The sequence below is a fragment of the Schistocerca nitens genome, chromosome 9 (genome assembly GCF_023898315.1).
Source record: "Schistocerca nitens isolate TAMUIC-IGC-003100 chromosome 9, iqSchNite1.1, whole genome shotgun sequence".
NCBI classification, from domain to species: Eukaryota; Metazoa; Arthropoda; class Insecta; order Orthoptera; family Acrididae; genus Schistocerca; species Schistocerca nitens.
The window spans coordinates 240,565,794-240,589,683 of record NC_064622.1 but is presented as its reverse complement, the minus strand read 5'-3'; the positions used below and the strand labels follow the sequence as shown (position 1 = coordinate 240,589,683).

Sequence of the window (23,890 nt, the reverse complement as noted above, 5' to 3'; positions counted from 1 at the left end):
ATTGTATCTATGCTTTATAGATCTAGAAAAGGCAAATGACATGGTTCCTAGGAGAAAGTTATTGTCTGTTATACGAGATTATGGAATAGGAGGCAAACTTTTCCAAGCAATTAAAGGTCTTTACATAGAAAGTCAGGCAGCAGTTAGAGTTGACGGTAAATTGAGTTCATGGTTCAGAGTAGTTTCAGGGGTAAGACAAGGCTACAATCTGTCTCCACTTTTGTTCATACTATTTATGGATCATATGTTGAAAACAATAGACTGGCTGGGTGAGATTAAGATATGTGAACACAAAATAAGCAGTCTTGCATAAGCGGATGACTCAGTTGTGATGGCAGATTCGATTGAAAGTTTGCAAAGTAATATTTCAAAGATAGATCAGAAATGTAAGGACTATAGTATGAAAATTAGCATCTCCAAAACGAAAGTAATGTCAGTGGGAAAGACATATAAACGGATTGAGTGCCAAATAGGAGGAACAAAGTTAGAACAGGTGGAGGGTTTCAAGTGCTTAGAATGAATATTCTCACAGGATGGCAACATAGTGAAAGAACTGGAAGCGAGGTGTAGCAAAGGTAATGCAGTGAGCGCTCAGCTACGATCTACTCTCTTCTGCAAGAAGGAAGTCAGTACCAAGACTAAGTTATCTGTGCACCGTTCAATCTTTCGACCAACTTTGTTGTATGGGAGCGAAAGCTGGGTGGATTCAGGTTACCTTATCAATAACGTTGAGGTTACGGATATGAAAGTAGCTAGGATGATTGCAGATACTAGTAGATGGGGACAGTGACAGGAGGGTGTCCACAATGAGGAAATCAAAGAAAAACTGCGAATGAACTCTATAGATGTGGCAGTCAGGGCGAACAGGCTTAGATGGTGGGGTCATGTTACACGCATGGGAGAAGCAAGGTTACCCAAGAGACTCATGGGTTCAGCAGTAGAGGGTAGGGGCAGTAGGGGTAGACCAAGGAGAAGGTACCTGGATTCGGTTAAGAATGATTTTGAAGTAATAGGCTTAAGGAGGAATTTTATAAGGGGGACTATGCTCCAGACTAAACGCTGAAAGGCATTATCAGTCTTAAACGATGATGATGATGACGATGATGAGGGATTTTGGAGAGCGCAGAGCGTCCGTAAAGGCAATTCCACACAAGATTCTTCTGCAACTAGTTATAACTGTTCCACCGTTGGGGTTCGTTACGAAGAAGACAGCAAAAATCGAACAAATGCAGAAATAAGCTGATGTTTTCCTAACAGATCGTCGTAGTCCATTTGAACGTTTGACAGAAAAGATCGCTCAGGTTTGATTGTTCATTTCTCCCACGTGCTGTCGAGAGTGGAGCCGTCGACACATAGTCAGAAACTGATTCAGTGAAATATCTACCAAAAACTTAATTGTCACTTGCATATGTAGATGTAAATGAGCTCTTAATACTTTGATAAATAATACAAGAATAATAATTTACAGAATACACAATCGAAATGAGCAGTCGCCATATCCATCAACACATCGGAAAGCACACCAATACAGTAAACAGAGATGCTCGGGAAATTTAAGAGGTAATCCTTGGAAGAGAAACGAATTAGTTCTCGTGAAGCTCTGCTGGATAAATGTAGTCACCTCCTACTCGAGAAAGATTCTCTGAGCATTTTCTGCTGTCACCAGAACAAGGGTTTTGGTACTTGTGGCCTGCCAGAATGTAGTAGGAGGCGATATAGGACTCTACACGGATTTGATGAAACTGATGATGGGGATATCCTGAAATGCGTAGAAATGACTTGTTAGTAATGCTGATGTTGGTGACTAAGACTAGTTTATTTTCATTAGCTGGCGTATAAATGGTGATTCTAAAGTAACTGTGCACACTTCGTGGATGTAACGTATGGATCGAAATAAGAGTAAAATATTAAATGAAATTTGTTCTGAAACTGATTTATTGTCAAGTTACGGCGCATAATGTCATTTGTGGTAGGCATTACATCTTGGGCCTGTACAGGCTTTTGGCGTGTCGTGTCCGCCTGTATATCGCCTGATGTTGCTTTGTCGACGGTGTCCCTGTACATTTCAGATGGGAGGCAAAAACGTTTCTCAAAGTTGCTGTTCCTGGTAAGTGGACATGTTGTGCAAGACCAGTTGCTTAGCCCTCCAGACCCCTGGATCTTAACCCCCTGGACTTTTATCTTTGGGGCCTTTTCAGTGAGCTCGAGTATCATGTTGCAAATGAGTACGCAGCACAACCACATCAGAGAACTGAAAATAGCAGTGCAACTGTGCAGAATGAGCTGAACGGAGCCTGACAGATGTACCAGTTACAACATGTCTTTATGCATCCAACACCTAGATCATCATGACTATCTGATGACGGGTATATACCAAAACGTGTCAAATACAGCCATTGTTTTTTTAACTAGTGGCATTTCGTTTAGCGACAGCAAATTTGCAGCACTCATGTTAACACACGTTATATCCACGAATCGTGTACAGCTACGTTTGAAGCACGCTGCACATACAAAAAAAAAAAATCCATTTTGGCGAGAAGTCTCTTAAGAGATCTGCAACCATATTTAACAGTGAACATATACTGTCTACAAAAGAAACGATGCATCACGAAGCACTTACGCAAATAGGTCACCGATTGATATTCATAATGTATCGACGGAAAATACAAAATTGTCTACTTTGGTGGCCGATAGATGAACGTGTGACGCTGTAGCGCAATTTCATTCCATCGGGGGCTAGTCTAGTAATCAAGTAGCATATCAGTACCAGGCACAAAGTTTCCGCAAATTTCATTCCGGTTACTCAGTTTGGTAGTAACCATGCCTCGGAGACAAGCCCATAAACAAGATACACAGATATCAGCATTTGAGATAGGTCGAGTAGTGAGGCCCAAAAAAGTCGGTTGGAGTAATCGACGTATAGCTCATGTCAAAAGGACCCATGCCACTATAGACGATGTTGGTGGGAATGCATGCGCCATGGCCGAACACAGCAAGAAGAAAGCGGTCGACAGTGAGAGACGAAAGAACGAGGACCAAGCTTTCGCCAAACAGGCACTCAGAGACCCGCATACATCATTATGTAACTGGTGTTTCAGTGACAATAAAGACGATGAAAAGGCGTTTCACAGAATCGCGGACGAGCTCACGGCGCCCCTTGCACCAACTTCCATCATTCTCTGTACACCAACAAGTCCGTTTGCTGTCGTGCTGAAAATATTCGGCCTGGAATCTCACTGATCGAAGTAGAACTGTCGCCAGTAATGAGTCTCGCTTCGAACTGAACTCGAATGTCCAGCCACAACGTGTCTGGAAACACTCCAGACAGCGGTGGGATACCAACTTGATTGTCCCACGTTAAACTGCCCGACAACCAGACGTGGTCTGGGATGGTATCTCATTTCATAGCAGAACGCCTTTGGTTGTCATCCATGGCACCCTTATAGCACGGCGACACGACGACGATATTTTACGCCCCGTTTTGTTTCCCTTCACGGCAAGCCATCTTAGGCTGACATTTCAGCAACATAATTGCCTCCCGCACACTACAAGAGTTTCTACTGCTTCTTTTGGTGGTTGCCAAACTCTACCTTGACCAGCAAGGTTGTTAGCGCGCTCCCAATTTGGAACGGTCGGAGCATTATGGTAAGCGCTCTCCATCAATTTTGGGAATTTGACGAAATAACGCACCCAATTTGCCAAAATTAGGCACGACATCCCTCCAGAAGGCATCCCACAATTCTATCAATCAATGCCAAGCCGAATAACTATTTTCATAAGGGGCTGAATTGGATCAGCTCGTGATTAACGTGCTCAATTTGTGAGGCTCTTGCTCCTGAATATATCATCCAATTTTTATGAAATAGTAATCATTCCTTTTTGTCTGTGCACGTACATCATATCAACCGATTTCCGTCCCCTTTGTGGAGCGTAGATTATGTCCTAGAGTGTACATACGAACATAATATATGGCCAAATCCGTGAACACAGCTTAAAGAGACAAAAGGGGCACACTCTTTGACTGGTAACTAGAAAATGGAGATGTAGCTACACCAAAGCACAGATCCTGTTTTTATGTGAAGCATACATGCATCATGGTCACGATTCACTCCGTGATTCCCACTTGTTTGTGCATAACTGGTCCGAAATGGTTATTCGTTCCCGTAAGATGAGGCTGCACCCTCTCCACAATCCACAGAATAACAGGCTCACCATTGCTCAGTGTGTACGGTTGGGCCCATAGACAAGCGGCACTCGCAAACCGCGATAAGACTCCTCCAGAACGAGCGAATAGACGCCTAACCTCATGGCTCCATGCACCAACTCACTGACCACATCCATGTCTCCACAGCCAAGTACAGTGAGCATACCACAAGGGATCCGGAAGTATAGCTACTTTCTAACTTAGGCCTGATAGTGCCAACCTGGAGAATTCTGCCACACACGGTATCCGGACACCTGACTGAAAATAACTTACAAGTTCGTGGCAATCTCCGTTGCTAATGCTGGAATTCAATATGGTGTTGGCCCACCCTGAGCCTTGGTGACAGCTTCCACTCTCGCAGGCATACATTCAATCAGGTGCTGGAAGGTTTCGTGGGGAATGGCAGCCCGTTCTTCACGGAGTACTGCACCCAGGAGAGGTATTGATGTCGGTCGGTGAGGCCTGGCACGAAGTCGGCGTTCCAAAATATCCCAGATGTGTTCTATAGGATTCAGGTTAGGACTCTTTGCAGGCCAGTCCATTACAGGAATGTTACTGTCATGTAACCACTCCGCCACAGGCCGTGCGTTATGAACAGGAGCTCGATCGTCTCGAAAGATGCAGTCGCCATCACAGAAATGCTCTCCAACAGTAGGAAGGAATAACGTTCTTAAAACATCAGTATATGCCTGTGCTGTGGTAGTGCCACGCAAAACAACAAGGGGTGCAAGCCCGCTCCATGGAAAACACGACCGCACCATAACACCACTGCCTTCGAATTTTACTGTTGGCACTACACATGCTGGCAGATGTTCACCGGGCATTCGCCATACCCACACCCTGCCATCGGATCGCCACATTGTGTACCGTAATTCGTCACTCCACACAAAACTTTTCCACTGTTCAATTGTCCAATGTTTAAGCTCCTTACATCAAGCGAGACGTCAATTTGCATTTACTGGCGTGAGAGGTGGCTTATGATCAGCCGCTAGACCACGAAATCATAGTTTTCTCAACTCCCGCCTAACCGTCACAGTTCTTGCAGTGGATCCTGACGCAGTTTGTAATTCCTGTGTGATGGTCTGGATAGATGTCTGCCAATTACACATTACGACCCTTTTCAACTATCGGCGGTCTCTGTCAGTCAACCGAACAGGTCAGCCTTTAAGCTTTTGGGCTGTACGTGTCCCTTCACGTTTACATTTCTCTGTCACGTCGGAAACAGTGGACTTAGGGATGTTTAGGAGCGTGGAAATCTCGCGTACAGACGTATGACACAAATGACACCCAATCACCTGACCACGGTCGAAGTCCGTGGGTCGTGCAGCTCTCTCACGATGCCTAATGACTACTGAGGTCACTGATATAGAGCACAATGCACCAAATATGAAAAAGGTATGTTTTTGAGAGTGTCCGGATACTTTTGATGTTACCGGCAGTATCCAACGAAATAGTTACATCGAGTGGCAAAAAACAATAGCACACCACAAAAAAGAAGGAAAAAACATGGTGAACAGTATGAAGAAGGTCAGAACACAAAGTTGTGCTTGTATGTCAGTAATAAAGCGGTAGTGCGACCTCCAGGCCAGATGAGAGAAAACGCAGATCACCAAATCGTAAGTAATTACTTTTTCACATAAGGAATCGCGAAGTGAACCGTTCAATAATCTAAAAGTAACAAAACGGTATCTTTATAGATCCCACTGATGATGCCTTAGAACAAGAAAAAGGCGAAACGCGTATGGGATAAATAAAATAAGTTGCAGCAGGAAAAGGCGGTTTTACTTACAAAATAAGTACAGACAGGACATACGCAATAAGTTGTTCATTCATTCCAACTATTTACGAGTCAAAGTGACAACCTAAGCTCAAGCCAAGTATCCAGTGACGTCCTCGAGTGTCAACAACGTCATGAGAACGCCACATTAAATTTTGCTATTCTCTCTCAGAAAGCTCAAGCCAAGTATCCAGTGACGTCCTCGAGTGTCAACAACGTCATGAGAACGCCACATTAAATTTTGCTATTCTCTCTCAGACAAGCCTGTTGTCTGTTGCACAATGAAACAAACATCTAACACCCAATCAGTTACTTCCCCGTCAGCTTCTACTATTCTTCGACGTGTGCAAATAATGGTCGAAGTAACGAGGGCTTACTGGTGTGCTTTACCAGCCAAAAAAGTGCAGCATCCAGAAGGGAAGAAGGAAACGAAATCAAAATTCATGGTTTGAGAGGGTATGTGGTGCTATTTCAGTGATAACAACATCGATTCAAATTTACATAGAACTTAGCAATCTGAGCCCACTTATCAGTGTGAAGCTGCACCAACTCTGTCTAGCGTCCATGCACTGATTTGGTTGTGAAGGGCGTCATAAGGCCGTTGTATTTCTCTCCTAATGGAGACTGACGCACAGCAGTTAAATCTGATACTTGTATCCTGTATACCGCGAATGGTACTGAGTTGACCTACGAGCTGGTCCTGGTCCCTCACACGTTCTATATAGCACAGATCTGGCGATCTTGCTGGGCACTCTATGACGTGATTGCGACGTACAGCATTCTGCAACCGTTAAGGTCAAAATCACCCAACCAAAAGAGGTTCAACAAGTGAGTGTCAGAGGTGAGGAAGCGAGCGTCGGCAATCAGTATCTGAAACTGTATAAAATGATTTTATGACCAATGTGTGTGACGCATATTTTCTAAACTCCTTATGGTTCATGACAAATAAGTGTCGGGTTTATCGACACTGATGGTGATACGTTGACATTCAGCATGTAAGATCCTGTGGTGTGATCACAATGGAATTTGTCATTGTTTAAGACTGAGATGGCGTATCACTTGTTACAAGACATTGCAGGCATGCACCGAGGTGACGAAAGTCATGTAACATCCTCTAACATCGTATCGGACCTCCCTTTGCCTGGCGTAGTGCACCAGCTCAACGTGTCACGGACGCAACAGGTCATCGAAACTCCCCTGTAGAAATATTGAGCCATTCTGCCTTTATAACCGCCAATAACTGTGAAAGTATTGCTGGTGCAAGCTTTTGTGCAAAAAATTGACCTCTCGATTATGTCCCATGTTTGATGGGATTCATGTCGGGCGATCTGGGTAGCTATATCATTCACTCAGATTGTCGACAATGTTCTTCAGACCATTCTCTTTGGACCGGTGACATGATATCGTTGGTTGGGAACATGACGTTCTTGAATTGCTGCAAATTGTTTCTAAGTAGCCCAACAAAACCATTAACAGTCAATAATCGATTCAGTTGGACCACAGGACCCAGTCCATTCCATGTACACACAGCCCACACCATTGTCTAGCAACTCTGGGGACCGCATTCAGGCTGTGGGGTACACAGAATTCACTGCCATGGGCCTCGATTGGCTACCGTATTTTCCGCATCTGAACACTTGCGACTCCTTTTCGTGGAGCTATAATAACGACAAGGTGTACAGCAACAACACCAAAACCATTGCTGACCTGAAAACAGCCATTCATGAGCTCAACGACACCATCGATATTCCGACAGTTTAGCGTGTCTTTGCGGAATTTCGCTATGCGTCTGCGCCACACCATCGCCAATGATGGCAGGCATATCGAACATGTCATAACCTAAATCTGAATATCTGTAGTGACGTTTACATGTTGAATAAAGTGTGTGCACGCCGTAGTTTGTAACTAATTTACGTTTTTCACATAGTTCAATAATGGTCACCCTGTGCTTCACAAATATAATGAACTAGATCCTCATCCCCATCTCAACCCAAAAAACAGTAATTGAATAGGACGCTCTTGACCTTAATGGACAAACTCTCCCTCAGAATCTGTGCACATAATTCTTTTAAGGCCCACATTCTATCTATAACCGCGCCAAACTTTTCGGCCAAAGACCCCTGCCATAAAGGATAGGTCAGCTGGATAACAGTTTCCCACGACATCTTGAAAACCTTAACAGGCTTCTCTAGTTTAACGAAAAACCACATACAAACTAAGTAATTCCTGCTGCATGGCAACAGCAAGGCGTTGTATGCCATGCGACACACGCAGAAAATGATGGTCGACTTAGCAAATCTGGCGGAAGTTTCTCTAGATCATCAAGTAGAGATGACGGGAAGAATTCCTGACGCTCGCTAACTTCGGTTTCCCTGGACTCGTTAACCCACTGACCGTTGTCCAACAGTAATGCGTTCAAACAATCTGCAAATTGACGATCCTGATACAAAACCAGCAAATCTCAGTTTTGAGCTGCAGATCGGTGATCACTGTTTTTAAACCTTCAACCATTGCGCAGTTTGCGGCTGCATTCAGTACACTTGGGCACAGGATGGTTCAGTGGTTTTTAGGAACTGACGTATTTGCTGAAGCTCAGAGAAAAGCGGCACATTATTCAAGGGTCATACTGACTCCACCATCACCTGGACGGTTGTCCCCATAGCACTCGAAGTACCCATCTTCAGTTCATAATTCCATGTAAAAAGGAGGAATCTGGAACGCAAATTTCAAAAACATCAGCAAATGTGTCTGAATAGGAAAGATACAAAACAGAATATTAAACTATAACTGAATGTAGTAACACCAATGATGCTCAATAAGTTCCAAACCTTCACCCCAAAGACAACCACACTCTGCTACCAGAATGGAACACAATAGCTGCGTCAGGCTGTTTGCGGTAGGAACACAGTCGTGTTACGAAACCTTTGTTTATGTCAACAGAACCCGCTAAGTTAGATTTCTTAAACATCTACTGGGAAAACACCTCCAGTAGTTCTGACTACTAAGAAACAGAATATCTTCCAATCATAAAACAATACCACATTGATTAACAGCAAACAGATTAAATGCAATAATAAAAAATTTAACAGTGTAACACAAGAGCTAAAAATTCTTTCTGAAAAGACACTTTAACATTACAATCCAAAATAGAAGTATACTCCAAAAATAAGAACCTTATAAGAAAATTACTATACCGCCGGATAGCGAAGGTGCATAAGACGCACAAGAGAAATATCCAGACGAAACTGATGTTAAATACTGCGTCCCGAATGCTAGAAATAATCAGTGAAAGCCTTCATGAAATTAACAAATCTTCAATCTCCTAGCGTTTGGTCAATTAAAATACCAACAGTACACATAAGGAGTAAGATTAGTGACTATTCAGTTGGCTGAGGCACACTTGCATAAACACATTTAAGTAAATATATCAAGTAATTATGAATGCGTAAGGGTTCAGGCCGGAAGATGGAGCGTTATGGTTTGGGGAATGTTATGGTTTGGGGAATAGGTGGTCTCGACATTCTGGCAGCCACAACAGATCAACAAAAGTACGTATCTATCCTTGAGAAGCATGAATACCTCCACAAGCGGTTTATTTTTCCTCAGCAAGACGGCATCTACCAGTAGGAGAATGCACATGTCACACGGCTCGTGGTGTAAGTGCCTAGTTCGAAGATGTCTAGGATGAGTTTACCTTCTCAACCTGGCCACCACCCCGCTGGATGTTAACCCACGACAATCTGTGGAATCTCACCGCGCCTTGAATTCTAAACCGTGAAACACAGCGCAGCTTGTCACGGCTCCACACCCATGTCGGTACCCTCGAGGATTTTCCTGTATGTCCGCGCTGCGAAAGCAGGTTATTCATGCTCTTGACAGGTCGTTACTTTAATTTGAATGGAACGTACAGTATGATATTGCTCCATGAGTATCGAACGAGTGGTGTTTCAGGACAAGTGGTGGTGGTGGTTAGTGTTTAACGTCCCGTCGACAACGAGGTCATTAGAGACGGAGCGCAAGCTCGGGTTAGGGAAGGATTGAGAAGGAATTCGGCCGTGCCCTTTCAAAGGAACCATCCCGGCATTTGCCTGAAACGATTTAGGGAAATCACGGAAAACCTAAATCAGTATGGCCGGAGACGGGATTGAACCGTCGTCCTCCCGAATGCGAGTCCAGTGTGTCAGGACAAGTGCTTGTGCAGTTATAGAGGTACTCATCTCTCAAATGATTGCATCACACTAGATCGTGGGATTCTTCGATTCACTCTCGAATAGACGGATGACGAGAACTGAGATCGGGTCAGAGCTTACAGGCTGAGTGACACCACAAACCGTGTGGAACAGGTTACCGAGAGCTCAGTTCAGATCCGAGTTGCCACGTGTCCTTTAACGCTGACACCGTACCATAGACAACAGAGCTTTATATGGTGTTCCGCCAGTCAACTGGTAAACCGGAAGGCATTTTGTGTTCAGCGTTGCGTTTCGCTTCCGTTTACATCGGGCAATCTGACGCTAACGCGTCTACAAACGACCTGGTTAGAGGCCACGGAGAGCAGTGACTCTCGAAACCCAAATCTTGCAGTTGCTAAAACTATTATTTTTTAGCTGATAAACAGGTCAACAGCTTCGATTCGGTGACTTCTGAACGAAGGTTGAGCGCTCACCAGTATATTGCGTTGTACCGGGTGGCTATAATTGAACATTCCCTTTTTAACACGTTATCACACGGAAATAACTACCGTACGAGTACCAGACTTGGTATAGCATTAATGTTAAGGACATGGGGTACAGTAATAATGTACAGTCAATTCAACTACGACATTTCTAATGTGTTGCTACGGTACGTCATACCATTACGTAACGGTACCATTACTGCTCAAAAGGGGCTCAATATGGTGCCCATCAATGTCCAGAAGAGTCTGAAAGCGCAGGGTTTCATTCTGCAGAGCATAACGAAGCATGTCCGTAGGTGTGCTGGCTATCTCTCTTGATATGCTGCCCTTCGGATCAGCACATGTGTGAGTGTTCCACTGGTAAGCCCTGTCCTTCGGGTAGCCCCACAACCAGAAATCACAGAGAGTGGGATCTTGTACGGATACCATTTGAGAATGGTTCGAAGCACCTTCCGTACAGTAGACCATGGGATGTTCAACTGCTTTGACACAGCACGTGCACTGCCTGACGTACGGGAATTGCGTGCAGCGTTGTCTGCCATAGCTATAGTGATTTCGTGAACCACCTGTGGTGCAACCGGTCGTCGGCCTCTTCCCGGAGCGATACCGAATTCTCCAGTTGATTCGAACTTCTACATCATGCTCCGCTCAGCCGGTGGAGAAAGAGGACCCCTCCGTAGTCCTTTCGGGCGGTGATATCCTCGAAGTGCAACTGCAAAACCCCTGTCTTTTTGATAATAGAGCTTCACCAGTAAGACCCCCTGCTTTTGTGCAAGCTCATGTGACATATCAACAAGTGCACTGCGACTGAATCACGATGACTGGTCATGGCACCTGGTGGCCATAGTTGGAAATGGACGATGGCGCTGTGACGCATGGAAATCATGCACCCCATACTCTGGATGGTAATTAGTTTCCGTGTTATAACGTGTTAAATAGGGTAAGTTTAATTATAACCACCCAGAACATCCTCTCGTTGTACTTTTCAACATGGTATCAACTGCGTGCTCCAGCAGGATGTTTCAAGTCATCATACTATAAATTCCTTGTGGAACTTACAGATCCCTTCGTGGACTGCCCGATCGCTTAATTTTCCACTTCCATAGCACGTCTGGGATGTGATGGTGAGACGTGCTTTTACAGTAGTCTCCAGGCAGTAATCTTCAGGGGCACAGCACGTGTTTTGGGCGTGGCAGTAAATTTCTCAAGATGATATTCAGACGGTTTTCTACCATGTGACGACCAATACAAGAATGTATTTGTGCCCCTGTGATCACACCCCACATAAAAGTTTATTATGGACATCACTTTTAAACGAATAGTCGTTTTTTTTATCCAGATGACCATGTGTTGGTGGTTGCACTTGAGGAATAGTAAGAGGTGTTCTGTGAAACCTTCAGCGTGACCGTGATGAGTTGAAGAATCAGGCGAAGGCACGGGACATTGTCCGTTGCCACTCAAGGATTTCCCTTACGTTGCGATGAGCCCCCAGTGCGTCAGAGGCGTGAAACACAGCTGTCAATACGTCATATTTTAACTGAATATATTTCGTATGACAACCTAAGAACATATCTGGGTTCCGCACAGGACTTGCCGTCAGTTTTAAATGATAATGAGGCGAGTGTGATTCGTGATCTAAGATTTTGTGTGATGTCATGACTCCTTCCCAAAACACTGGGTGTACGATTTTAACAGAGTGTCTGAGTCATCTATTACATCTAATTTGTCATCCAGCCACAGTCATGTGTGCATTTTTAACGGTGTCTATACTGGTATTTTATCCTTGATTTTACATAGTAATTCTTCTGTGTTTTGTCTGATTTCTGTTGTTGGTTTTGTATAAACTTCACAATGTCAGGGTTTCTTTCAATAGATGTGTGCGGATACAACTTGGTTTTAACCCTGATTGTCCATCCTCGATCCTTTTTGTTTCAATCATGGACGCTGATGACCTCGCCGCTTAGCGCCCTTATTTCATAATAACCTGTGTTGCGATGGAAGTCTTCGCAAAACTTGATAAATACCGAACTTTTCCTTCATGGTTTAGCATTTGCTATTTCCATCAGTGAGCTTCTGAGGTACTGTCTGTGAGAGGGTTTTGGACCAAGTCCCATATCAATCTTCCATACTCTTAAAGGAACTCATATCTCACATCCAGTCAGCATAAAGAGCAGACAGGTCAGTTGTTGGTCGGCCACAATAATCCTTCATCTGGGAGGGAGGGCGTTTCGGTCGGCTTATAGTGAGTCTTGGCGTAATCAAGATTGATGGTACATGCGCTGTTGACCTCAAAGCATTGACAATGCGATGCATGCTACTTAGTCAATATTTTAATTGTTTACTATAACGTTACCGCCTGTTTCCGAATACTGGCAATGCAAAAACATCGTGGTTGAGTAGTGCAATGTTTTTCCTGCAGCTTTGTGTTCGACACAATAACAAACTGCATCGAATAGCGGAACACGTGACTTTTTTCCCGTACACCCTTACCTGGAAATTGTTCTGAGCCTTCATCACCTTGGGCTCCAATCATCGTATAACTACTAATAGTTTGGAGGGGTTGGTGGTAATTCGCCTAATTTTGAAAAGCCATACTTAACTTGGATTCGAGTGATGACGGTTGTAGCAATATGAGGCCACGATGACCCTATATACATTTTCGATAGTTGTTCTGGATCTTTGGTAGCACTGTTTCACAGTAATTCGAAGCGATACCTCTAGAAAAATCAGAGAAGAAAATCGTACACTTAGTTCAGCGCTCTCATGGGGCTCGCTTAACAGCAAGATAATGATCAGCAACACAGTGCCTGAAATGTGGGCTCCTCATTCAAAGGACTGCAGCTTAGGTCTGGCTACTCCCATAAGTTTACTGATACGTCCATCGCTGTACTCCAGAACCCAATATCTATGATTTGTTGATTAGAAGAGAGGATGGCAGCTATTAACACAAAGCCGATAACCACCACTGTGTCTTGATGCCTTGACGTAAAACAATTAATCATTGCGCGAATAGACGTTACAAAAAGCCAATACCCCAGCCTAATCCCTCATCTTCTGCTGCCCTGACTCCCTCCATGGTGTTCAAACTTTTTGTCAGGCAGCGTATATTTCACGCAAAGGAGAAGTGTTACGAGAAACATTGTATCTTTACGCTAATCCTCGTTAAACTGCACATCGACAGAAAGCTTCCGTAGTAATTAATGTAACAGCTAACACGAATAAAGCATTACAGCAATAACGCTGTAACAGGCAGAAGTATATGGTTATCTGTCAATATAACGGAAACACGCAATAGAAATTGTGTGCGGAGGAAACCTTGACCTTTGCAGACAAGTACTGAGTTCAGAAAAACAGGTATGAGAGATGTTTTGCCATTAACTGCTGCGTACATATTGCGCTGTTATTAAAAGAAATACCTACCCGTGGAGTTTTATTTACTTCGCCGACTCCTGCAGTGATACCACATCTATGAGAGTGTCTATTTCCTTAGCATTTTCATTGAAACTGTTTGCAGGTATCTTTTTCATAAAACATCCTCTACCACGTACGGAGGAACGCAAAAGATTTCTCCGTCGCTGTGAATTCATAATTATGAGACAAACTTTGTATCCTATTCACCACTTTTCCATTTTGAGATACAACCTAAACTATTCATTATTTTTTCAAAAAATTAAAAAAAATGGAGCAGGATTTTGGAGGCTGTTCGTCGGTTATTCAGGATTCGATACAAATCATTTGGTCAAACGTTTATTACAAAATTTCATTCGGGAAAATACTGGCTTACAATTTAAAGCCATTTAATAAAATCCAAAGTTTTCGAACAGCCTCTTATCCTGAACTAATTTACTGTTCGAAAACTTTGTGTTTAGCCTTAAATTATCTATACTACTTCAGTTTTGCGACAGTTAAGTAGCAGTAATTTTTTTTTAAATTTTGTACTGGTTAATCATAGTTTATAGTTTATGACTGTAATTTATGAGACTATTTGATGATAACTATAACAGGAACTGATAAGTGTTCAGCTAATTATGTTGCTTTTTGTTTAGTTTTTATACTTTCTCTTACAAATTATGCATTTTTGTAAGTATGCCATATTCAGGCAGCAGATGCAAATGCAAGGTATGTCTACAAAGCAAAAACCAATTAAGTACAGTTCTGGCATATGATTATATGAAGCTTTTGTTCATAGGCGAGACTCTGCCATAAGCGTGCTCTAGACACTATCTGCTTATCATTCCAGGTACATCTTCACCATCGTCAGCTATCTCATCGGCGTCTTCATATTTGCCACCATAGTGGGTAAGTCCAGCAGCACACGTCACGTTTCGCGTAGTTTCCTCATTGCTGCTGCCTCTATTACACAGACACCATTACCTCTCCGAAAATCCGTTCCTCGGTTTCGCGCTAGCATATCGGTAGGTGAATTAACTTTCTTTTGTAGATGTCTTAACTATTTATTTGATAACATTTTTACTGCTCTTAACTCTAGAAATTTGTTTAAAATATTCGTTTTGAATACACACAAATAAATAAATCATATTACACTTAATTCTTAAAAACACCCCAAGCTACAACAATATGGGAATATGGATCCGCCTAGATATAAAACACTTCTGTTTTTGTTTATTTTATTTTCTTTCTCAAAGTAGTTTGAGCACAATATCGCCATCATCACTGGGTTTTTATTTACTCTAAAACATGAAAAAAATATAATCATTATAAACATTAAAAAACGTTATTGCATTTGTACTGACGGCTGTTATGACCGAGCGGTTCTAGGCGCTTCAGTCCGGAACCGCACTGCTGCTCCAGTCGCAGGTTCGAATCCTGCCGCGGGCATGGATGTGTGTGATGCCCTTAGGTTAGTTAGGTTTAAGTAGTTCTAAGTCTAGGGGACTGATGACCTCAGATGTTAAGTCCCATAGTGCTTAGAGCCAATTGAACCACTTGTGTACTGTTTTATTCCATTTATTTATTCTACGAATAGTTTCATAATACGAGGGTGGTTTGAAAAGGTCTCACAACGGAATAGACAAATAGTACTTACATCACTGAAACATTTTTTTTTTTATTTTTCAATGTAGTGTCCTTTTAGATTAATGCACTTGGTCCAACGGTGTTCCAGTGCCTCGATCCGATCTCGAAAAAGAGTTTCCTCCAGCCAGCAAAATAGTTGCAAACTCCGGCTATCGATTCATCGTTTGAAGTGAATCTTCGTCCACCAAGAAACACTTTCCGTTTTGGTAAGAGATGGAAGTCTGACGGAGCCATCATATCAGGTGTATAAGGCGGTTGTGGCAACAATTCATACCTTAGTTTGTGTAATTTCGCCATGGCGACGGAACATGTTTTTGATCCAGCGTCCAGCGTCACCCATTTGGCAGATAAAATTTTCATTCCTAATTTTTCAGTTAAAATGTGATATACCCTTTCAGATGACATCTGGCAAGGAGAGCAATTTCACGCAGTTTCAATCGGCGATCCTCCGTGACCATTTTGTGCACTGTAGCAATGATTTTCGGAGTAATGACACACCTCGGCCGACCACTGCGCGGATCATCTTCTAAGCTCTTCCGAACAAATTTCAATTCATTTGTCCACTTGGCAACCGTTGAATATGAAGGAGCAGAGTCCCTCAGTGTATTCTGGAAATCGGCATGAATGTCCTTTGGTTTTATACCTTTCTTTACGAAGTACTTAATCACTGCTCGAATCTCGTTTTTCTCCATCTTCGTAATCACTACACGCGAACAAAAACTGAGCCACGTCATCGCCACAGCTCTCTTCCAAGAGCACTGACGAGGCACGTGTTTACAGGCAACAGTCCAGTGAATAACATGTGGACAACCCGTTGCGCTAGCGCTGACCTCTCGTGGTGATTCCGAGAACTTTTCAAACCACCCTCGTACCTTATTTACTTTAAGTCACAGGATGGTTTTTGTTTTGTTGCAATATGCGATATATTTTCGTGACACAAGCGCACAATAAGATGGCGTAATGTTTTGAATTACGACCAAGGTGCAAAAGTTATGTTTTCTCCTGTGTTCAAAAGCAACTGCAAGCCGAACAGCAAACGTGAGTACAAGACCAATTACGTAACACCCTATTGAACACCAAGACTGTATTCAGCACACTACCGCAGTTCCCAACAGCCTAACGTTGACTTACATGTGTTGACTTTCTCATATTTGTTAATAACAGGTACTCACACAGTTAGAGATGGCATGCTGTATTCCGAAGAAAAGGCAACAAAACACAGAGGATATGCCGGAAATAACGGCAAAAAAACGAAAAATCATCATCTGACTTGAAGTAAATAAGGTATTATGAAGCTATTCACAGAATACAACATTAGGAATCAAGCAGCACACATGTAATAATGTTTTGTAATGCTTATAGCGATGGTATTTTTGGATGTTTTAGAATAAAGAAAAAAATCCACTGATGATGGCGATATTTTTGCTGAAACCAGCTTCCGAAAAAAATATCAAAATAAAAACAAAAGTGCTTTGCATCGGGGCAGACTGCACAATCCTATGTTGTTGTTTTTATGCAAACAAGGACCTATGAAAGAGTTTCAGGATAAAACGATTGTGGGCACAAGATGTAAAATGTGACGTACACCTAAAAATATGAATCCTGTTTCAGGAACGACGGTATAAATCAGTACCCGAAGAAAGCTGTGTCACCGTATTGTCTGAAAAAACGTACCTTTTGATATTCATTACCACTTCTCTTTTCCTACACTCATGTAAAAATTTTTTATTACTTTTCATAAAATAAAAACTTATTTTCCTCAAGCTCTAACACATTTAAATGACTCCCTTATTGGGCACGCTTGATAAGCAACAGCACCACGACAAAGCGTACTGGTAAATGCAGACCGAAAATTCTATAGACGATATTACGTTTCGTAGGGCATAACAGACACGGTATTTGCGCAGTTTCTGCGTGTAAGTATTTTGCAGCTGTAACATCGGGCTCTTGAAACTGTGGGTCAGTAGACAGCTAACAGATGATGTATTTACAGCACTGTTTTATTTTCTTTTTCTTTTTTGAAAAAGCCAAAAAATATTTTGTGAAATGACTGGCCTAAAAGTAAGAAATAAAATAAATAAAATACATTAGTGCAACATTTGACGCACCTTTGAAAGACGCTCGAAATTGTTTAGAGCAAAAGAGATGCAGATTGAGAATTTGAATTTCAGTGTTTAAGTTAGAATATTGAATTTTAAAGAGTGCTAGAAGACATCTGTTAGATGTATTACGTAGATTGTGCAGTCTCCAGCTCTTGTATGGCCTGAAGATCATTCAAATGCCGTCAAATCTTTCTCTAATCTGTTTTACTTCCTACTTTTAGATGAATCATTCAAAGAAACACTTTTTGTTAAATATGTAGACGACGCCACACTGCTGCTGGATAATGAAGATGACCTACAAAGAGAAAAAGAGTTATTTGGTAAGGTTCATGAAGAATGCCGTTTGACTATTTCAGAAAAGAAGACCACATCAATGGCTTTCGAATAGTAATATCATGTACGGACAATAATTGGGATCGAGAATAGAATAGATTCGAGCTGTATTTAGACTGTGACGCTACATATCAGTATGACGAAGACGTAGAGCAGAATTAGCGAAGTCTGGGTATATATGTAGAAGAATAACCGAGATTTTATAAGACAATGGCAGCTCTATTGTTCTTGTCTACGGAACTGATTTGTGGGGTACAAGTAAACTTCAAGGAAGTCGCATACAAAGGTTTCCAAGAGCAGCAAAGGAGTGCACAAGAGGCGACACATTTCGAAGTTCGGAAACTGGAGAAGAACTGAATATATTTAACACCATCAATAAAATACAAGAAAATAAGATAAACTGGAGAGAACATTACAAAGGAATGACTGAAGAGTAGAAGATTTAAGCCAGAGAAGAAGACAAGTAAGACGGAGAGAGGTATGGGTACCTTAACAGGCAAAACAAAATAAGGCCTAATGCTTTTTTTTTTTTTTTTTTTTTGAAAGTATGATTTGTCCATTTCCGACTCTTCGTTTGGCTGTGAAAATTGGCACCAAAAACCATTGTGCAATTTTTAAGGGGTCTTGTTTTCGCTCCAGTCAAATATTCGCGAAGAAGGTGCAGCTCCATTCAGGCGTAAAGTATGCACATCTGAAGCGTGTCTCTGTCTACTTATGTGTGGAATGTGCTGTGTCTTTTAGCTGAACTAAAATTTGAAACTCATAGTTGACTGTTACCATATACGGAGTCCTCCACTGCGTGGTAATGAAGTGTGTACGATAAGAGAGTGGCAACAACTATGCGACACAATGGAAACATTTATGCGGATTGGAGAAGAAATGATGTAACAACATAAAGAAGAAGATTCTGGAAATTCAAGTGCGCATGTTATGGTTGGTTGGATGGTTCGTTGGTTTTGGTGAAGGGGACCAAACAGCGAGGTCATCGGTCCCATCGGGTTAGGGAACGATAGAGAAGAAAGTCGACCGTGCCCTTTCAAAGGAACCATCCAAGCATTTGCCCGAAGTGATGTAGGGAAGTCACGGAAAACCTAATTCAGGATGGCCGGACCCCGGATTGAACCGTAGTCCTCCAGAATGCGAGTCCAGTGTACCAGCCGCTGCGCCAGCTCGCTCGGTCTGCGCATGTTATCCAAACAACTGTTGTTTGTAAGTGAGCATGCATATTTCAGCACATTTCTACCATCTTCAATGAATACATTTACTCAGTTGTGTAAAATGTGAATACGTTTTAAGTAGGAATAATTATAATGAGATTAGGCCTAAAACAATTCATATGTGTTGTTGTTATTACCTAATTTTTCTACATTGTTAAGTTTTGTAGGAAATTCTTTACATTATTGTATATTGGTAGCTTATCATCAGCAACTAAATAATGTCATTATGGCTCTGGTTGGCGAGTAAATAGGTCACTTAACGTATAAACCTAATTACGTTGCGCTAAAAGTTTAGCAACTTTATTTTGCAATTACTTATAGTTAGTTTCGAAATATCTGTTGTGATCTGCATGCTCATCTTTCATGAAAATCACACACAAACTGTTTTAGGCCTAAGTTACTTAGGGTAATTACACTACTGGCCATTAAAATTGCTACACCATGAAGATGACATGCTACAGACGCGACATTTTACCGACAGGAAGAAGATGCTGTGAAATGCAAATGATTAGCTTTTCAGAGCATTCACAGGTTGGCGCCGGTGGCGATACCTACAACGTACTATGTTAAGTCCCATAGTGCTCAGAGCCATTTTTACAACGTGCTGACATGATGAAAGATTCCAACCGATTTCTCATACACAAACAGAAGTTGACCGGCGTTGCCTGGTGAAACGTTGTTGTGATGCCTCGTGTCAGGAGGAGAAATGCGTAACATCACGTTTCCGACTTTGATAAAGGTCGGATTGTAGCCTATCGCAATTACGAATTATCGTATCGCGACATTGCTGCTCGCGTTGGTCGAGATCCAATGACTGTTACCAGAATATGGAATCGGTGGGTTCAGGAGGGTAATACGGAACGCCGTGCTGTATCCCAACGGCCTCGTATCACTAGCAGTCGAGATGACAGGCATCTTATCCGCATGGCTGTAACGGATCGTGCAGCCACGTCTCGATCCCTGAGTCAACAAATGGGGACGTTTGCAAGACATCAACCATCTGAACGAACTGTTCGACGACGTTAGCAGCAGCATGGACTATCAGCTTCGAGACCATGGCTACGGTTACCCTTGACGCTGCATCACAGACAGGAGCGCCTGCGATGGTTTACTCATCGATGAACCTGGGTGCACGAATGGCAAACGTCATTTTTTCGGATGAATCCAGGCTCTGCTTACAGCATCATCATGGTCCCATCCGTGTTTGGCGACATCGCAGTGAACGCACATTGGAAGCGAATTCCAATCCCAAAGAAAGCAGGTGTTGACAGATGTGAAAATTACCGAACTATCAGTTTAACAAGTCACAACTGCAAAATAGTAACGCGAATTATTTACAGACGAATGGAAAAACTGGTAGAAGTCGACCTCGGCGAAGATCAGTTTGGATTCCGCAGAAATGTTGGAACACGTGAGGCAATACTGACCCTACGACTTATCTTAGAAGTTAGATTAAGGAAAGGCAAACCTACATTGCTGGCATTTGTAGACTTAGAGAAAGCTTTTGACAATCTTGAATGGAATACTCTCTTTCAAATTCTAAAGGTGGCAGGGGTAAAATACAGGGAGCGAAAAGCTATTTACAATTTGCACAGAAACCAGATAGCAGTTATAAGAGTCGAGGGGCATGAAAGGGAAGCAGCGGTTGGGAAGGGAGTGAGACAGGGTAGTAGCCTATCCCCGATGTTATTCAATCTGTATATTGAGCAAGCAGTAAAGGAAACAAAAGAAAAATTCGGAGTAGGTATTAAAGTTCATGGAGAGGAAATAAAAACTTTGAGGTTCGCCGATGACATTGTAATTATGTCAGAGACAGCAAAGGACTTGGAAGAGCAGTTGAACGGAATGGACAGTGTCTTGAAAGGAGGATATAAGATGAACATCAACAAAAGTAAAACGAGGATAATGTAATGTATTCTATTTAAGTCGGGTGATGCTGAGGGAATTAGATTAGGAAATGAGACACTTAAGGTAGTAAAGGAGTTTTGCTATTTGGGGAGCAAAATAACTGATGATGGTAGAAGTAGAGAGGATATAAAATGTAGACTGGCAATGGCAAGGAAAGCGTTTCTGAAGAAGAGAAATTTGTTAACATCGGGTGTAGATTTAAGTGTAAGGAAGTCGTTTCTGAAAGTATTTGTATGGAGTGTAGCGATGTATGGAAGCGAAACATGGACGACAAATAGTTTGGACAAGAAGAGAATAGAATCTTTCGAAATGTGGTGCTACAGAAGAATGCTGAAAATTAAATGGGTAGATCACATAACTAATGAGGAGGTATTGAATAGAATTGGGGAGAAGAGGAGTTTGTGCCACAACTTGACAAGAAGAAAGGACCGGTTGGTAGGACATGTTCTGAGGTATCAAGGAATCACAAATTTAGCGTTGGAGGGCAGTGTGGAGGGTACAAATCTTAGAGGGAGACCAAGAGATGAATACACTACGCAGATTCACAAGGATGTAGGTTGCAGTAAGTACTGGGAGATGAAGAAGCTTGCACAGGATAGAGTAGCATGGAGAGCTGCATCAAACCAGTCTCAGGACTGAAGACAACAACAACAACATTCGTCATCGCCATACTGGCGTATCACCCGGCGTGATGGTATCGGGTGCCATTGCTTACAGGTCTCGGTCACATCTTGTTCGCATTGACGGCACTTTGAACAGTGGACGTTACATTTCAGATGAGTTACGACCCGTGCCTCTACCCTTCAATCGATCCCTGCGAAACCCTGCATTTCAGCAGGATAATGCACGACCGCATTTTGCAGGTCCTATACGGGCCTTTCTGGATGCAGAAAATGTTCGACTGCTACCCTGGCCAGCACATTCTCTACATCTCTCACCAATTGAAAACGTCTGGTCAATGGTGGCCGAGCAATTGGCTCGTCACAATACGCCAGTCACTACTCTTGATGAACTGTGGTATCGTGTTTAATCTGCATGGACAGCTGTACCTGTACACGCCATCCAAGCTATGTTCGACTCAATGCCCAGGCATATCAAGGCCGTTATTACGGCCAGAGGTGGTTGTTCGGGGTACTGATTTCTCAGGATCTATGCACCCAAACTGCGTGAAAATGTAATCACATGTCAGTTGCAGTATAATATATTTGTCCAATGAATACCCGTTTATCATCTGCATTTCTTCTTGGTGTATTAATGTCAATGGCCACTTGTGTGTTATTTGCAACATATTTACATTTTGCAGAAGTGAATGAAAGTATTCACTCATGACGGGACAAAGGTGCAAAAACAAATGCGGTCACTTATAAACGACAGTCATTTGCATAATAGACCTATCTGCATCCCCATAATTTTGTCTCCAAACGCGTCTACTTCTAGAGCTTCAGAAACCAGTTACGAATAAGGAAGATGAAGATTTGTGTTGTAATAATTGAGGTCTTTGATGAAATAATGAACGAAGAACGTAGTGGCTCAGGGTGAAGCATATACGAACCGGTATTTTTTGTCGGAGAGTACAGGACAAAGTTTAGAGAAAGGCAACGGTTACAAAGTAATCGCCGTTTTGCTTAGTGGTTGGGACACTGGTTACATTGAGTAAAAAATCACACCGAAGATAATAATGACGCAGACCAATAATAAACATGATATTCGAGGGTTGACTGAAAAGTAATGCCTCCACCTTCGTAACTCTTCAACAGTTGGCAGCATTTGTATTCGGCAGGTATTGGCATGTTCCGTAGCCTCTTCTCTACATCTTCAGTTGGCGGGAAGCCTTAGCATTGAACGGTTGTGCTGTTAAAGTGTAAAGTATGGAACTCTGCAACGAAGGTCGGTCAATGCGATTTAAGAAAGTTGCAGTCAGTGAATTCTTGATAGCAAAAGGTGTCATCCCAAAGGAGATTCATCAGAGAATGAAAGCATTTTATGGTGATTGTGTTGATGTGAGTACTGTGCGTCATTGGGAGAGTGAGTTTAAAGATGTTGAGGCGGGAACGTCTCACCCGCGTGGCAAACAAAGAGTTGGACGTCCTGTGACAGCAACCACCGAGTTTCACAAGCAAAATGTTGACGGATAGATTCAGGACGATCGTCGTATCACTCAGAGAGAAACTGCAAGCACAAGCGGCATTTCACAAGAACGTCTGGGTCACATTATTGCTTTGCTTGGCTATCGGAAGATCTGTGCACGATGGGTACTCCGCATGCTGACTCCTGAAACGAAAGCGCACAGACTTGAAATTTGCCCGGAACTTCTCTCGCGTTACGAGAATGACGACGCACAGTGCTGACATCAACACAATCGCCATAAACTGCTTTCATTCTCTGATGAATCTCCTTTGGGGTGACACCTTCTGCTGTCAAGAATTCAATGACTGCAAGTTGCTTAAATCGCATTGACTCACCGTCTGCACAAGTTTCCATACTTTACACTGTAGCAACACTACCGTTCAATGCTAAGCTTCCCGCCAACTGGAGCTGTAGAGAAAAAGGTATAGAACAAGCCAGTACCCACCACATCCAATGCTGTCAACTGTTGAAGGATTACCAAAGTGGAGGAATTACGTTTCAGTCAGCCCTCTA

The 23,890-nt window shown here is 42.6% G+C and overlaps 1 protein-coding gene across 1 annotated transcript in view; it reads left to right on the top strand.

Moving 5' to 3' along the window:
* LOC126204156 (uncharacterized) overlaps positions 1-23,890 on the top strand; it is a 1,030,415-nt gene that overhangs the window by 570,123 nt on the left and 436,402 nt on the right. Inside the window, exon 10 of the mRNA XM_049938564.1 lies at positions 14,894-14,952. Within this exon, the coding sequence (XP_049794521.1) occupies positions 14,894-14,952 (59 nt within the window). The remainder of the gene's footprint in view (positions 1-14,893; positions 14,953-23,890) is intronic.